We start from the raw sequence: 2,515 nt of genomic DNA, 5'->3' as shown, positions 1-2,515 counted from the left end.
GAACAAGGATGGGCAGTTTGGACTGATTTCCCCATGTTGGACTTCTTCAGTCCATTTCTGCATTAGTGTGTAGATATATTTGGAAAATGGAACACTCGCAAAGATCTTTGTTTGCAATTGACATGCACATTTCCCATATGTTTTTGTGTTGGCATCTGCACTTTTTGCAGGCCAATTTTTCTTTATTTTTAAAGGTGTCATGCATATTTTAAAGAGATGAGAGAGAGAGAGAGAGAGAGAGAGAGAGAGAGAGAGAGAGAGAGAGAGAGAGCTTTTAAAACTGCAATAGTGAGAATATGGGACTTTTTCAGTTTAAGTATAGCTTTCTTGCAGTTTAGGAGGTATGGCCATCTAAGTAGGCTTCAGAATAATGAAAATCTGTATAATAGATTGATCCTTTTGAGTAGGTGAGTCTGGAAGTGGTCTTTCATGGACACCAAAAGGCCATATCTTGTTGGTCTCTTCTCCTCCTCCTCCTCTCTATGTAATAGAGCCGAGGTGGCGCAGTGGTTAAGTGCAGCACTGCAGGCTACTTCAGCTGACTGCAGTTCTGCAGTTCGGCTGTTCAAATCTCACTGGCTCAAGGTTGACTCAGCCTTCCATCCTTCCGAGGTGGGTAAAATGAGGACCCGGATTGTTTTTGGGGGCAATATGCTGACTCTGCAAACCGCTTAGAGAGGGCTGAAAGCCCTATGAAGGGGTATATAAGTCTAACTGCTATTGCTATTGCTATTGCTAATAGAAAACAGCAGTGTCGGCAGTGTTCAATCCCAGGTTTCATCCATAAAGTAAGCTGACAAATACCCCCCCCCCCAAGAAAAATAAAAAAGTTGTTCACTAAGAATAATTAAGAAAAAACTAAGGGAATTTGAAAAACACAAGGCAAAATTTGATAGAGGTTTTGATTAGGTGACATTCAAAAGATGAGTTTCACTTGACCCATTAAGGTAAAGGTAAAGGTTCCCCTAGCACATACTGTATGTGTTAGTCATTTCCGGCTCTAGGGGGCGGTGCTCATCTCTATTTCAAAGCTGAAGAGCCAGCGTTGCCCAAAGACGTCTCCATGGTCATGACTAAATGCTGAAGGCACACAGAACACTGTTACCTTCCCACCAAGGGTGGTACCTATTTTTCTACTTGCATTTTTACATGCTTTCGACCTGCTAGGTTGGCAGAAGCTGGGACAAGTTACGGGAGCTCACTCTGTTACACAACACTAGGGATTCGAACCGCCGAGCTGTCAACCTTTCTGATCGACAAGCTAAGCATCTTAGCCACTGAGCCACCGTCACTTGACCCATTCGATCAGGTTAAAGAAATGTGGTCTACACTGACAGATCATGGCTCTCCAGAATTGTAGAGTGGAATAATTCTCAGATCCTTTGAAGGTGCTGATGACTGGACCTGTTCACATTTAAGTACAGGTAGTCCTTGACTTTCAACAGTTTACTTAATGACCATTCCAAGTTACATTACTGAAAGAAAGTGACCTCTTACTCTTTTTCACAGTTATGACCTTGTGGCTTCCCCATGATCATTGTGATCAAAATTCATAATGCATGACAACGAGTTCATACTTATCACCCTTGTTGTATTTGAAGGTCACACGATCACCTTCTACAACAGTGTTTCTCAACCTTGTCAACTTGAAGGTGTCTGGACTTCAACTTCCAGAATTCTGGGAATTGAAGTCCAGACATCTTCAAGTTGACAAGGTTGAGAAACACTGTTCCCAGTCAATGGGAAAAACTGATTCACTCAACAACCAGGTTACTAACTTATCAACTGTAGTGATTCACTTAACAACTGCGGCAGGAACGATGATAAAATGGGGCAAAACTCCCTTGACAAGTGACTTGCTTAATGATGAAAAAAAAATTGGGCTCAGTTGTGCTCGTAAGTTGAGGACTACCTGTATAATGTCCACCCGGATCTAATATCCTTTACCTAAACAAGTTCCTTCTCCTCCTATTTTAGAATGACACCAAGGTGGATTATGAGAATGTGATGAAGAAAGAAGAAGAAGAAGAGGAGCTGCACTATTCTTCCTTGGTGAACCTAGCGCCACGCTCCCGCCCCATCAACGCTGACTTAGAAACGGATTCTGAATCCGAAGGCAGCATCCAGTATGCAGCTCTGAAGCACTGATCTACTCAAGTTTGCAGAGATCAGGACTCTCCCGCTAGGGAGTGGGAAGGGATTTAGAGTTAGGTGTATCTAAAAAGCTTTCTCTTTACAGCCAAATATATCAGAGTTCTGTGGGTAAAAGAAGAAAGATGAAATAGGATACAGGCAGTGGTGGGATTCAAATAATTCAACAACCGGTTCTCTGCCCTAATGACCAGCTGAGTAAGCGGGGCTCGGTGGTCATGTGACTGGGTGGGAGTGGCTAACTCAACGGCACTCAAGTCGATGGGCCCTTCGCCTTAGCTGCAACAATGTAAGAAGGAGAGGCTGCTTCTGTAAGCAGGGCAATAAAGATTAGGCTAGAAGCAACACCAGAATGTTTCCCTCC

General features: G+C 43.2%; 1 protein-coding gene across 1 annotated transcript in view; it reads left to right on the top strand.

Moving 5' to 3' along the window:
- Positions 1-2,515, top strand: part of LOC116515591 — a 58,764-nt gene extending 56,249 nt beyond the window's left edge. Inside the window, exon 24 of the mRNA XM_032227713.1 lies at positions 1,978-2,515. Coding sequence (XP_032083604.1) covers positions 1,978-2,148 — 171 coding nt within the window. The 3' untranslated portion in view covers positions 2,149-2,515. The remainder of the gene's footprint in view (positions 1-1,977) is intronic.

The sequence above is a fragment of the Thamnophis elegans genome, chromosome 12, assembly GCF_009769535.1.
Source record: "Thamnophis elegans isolate rThaEle1 chromosome 12, rThaEle1.pri, whole genome shotgun sequence".
Classification (NCBI taxonomy): Eukaryota; Metazoa; Chordata; class Lepidosauria; order Squamata; family Colubridae; genus Thamnophis; species Thamnophis elegans.
Note: the sequence above shows the minus strand (reverse complement) of the source record. Positions and strands in the feature narration are given on the sequence as shown.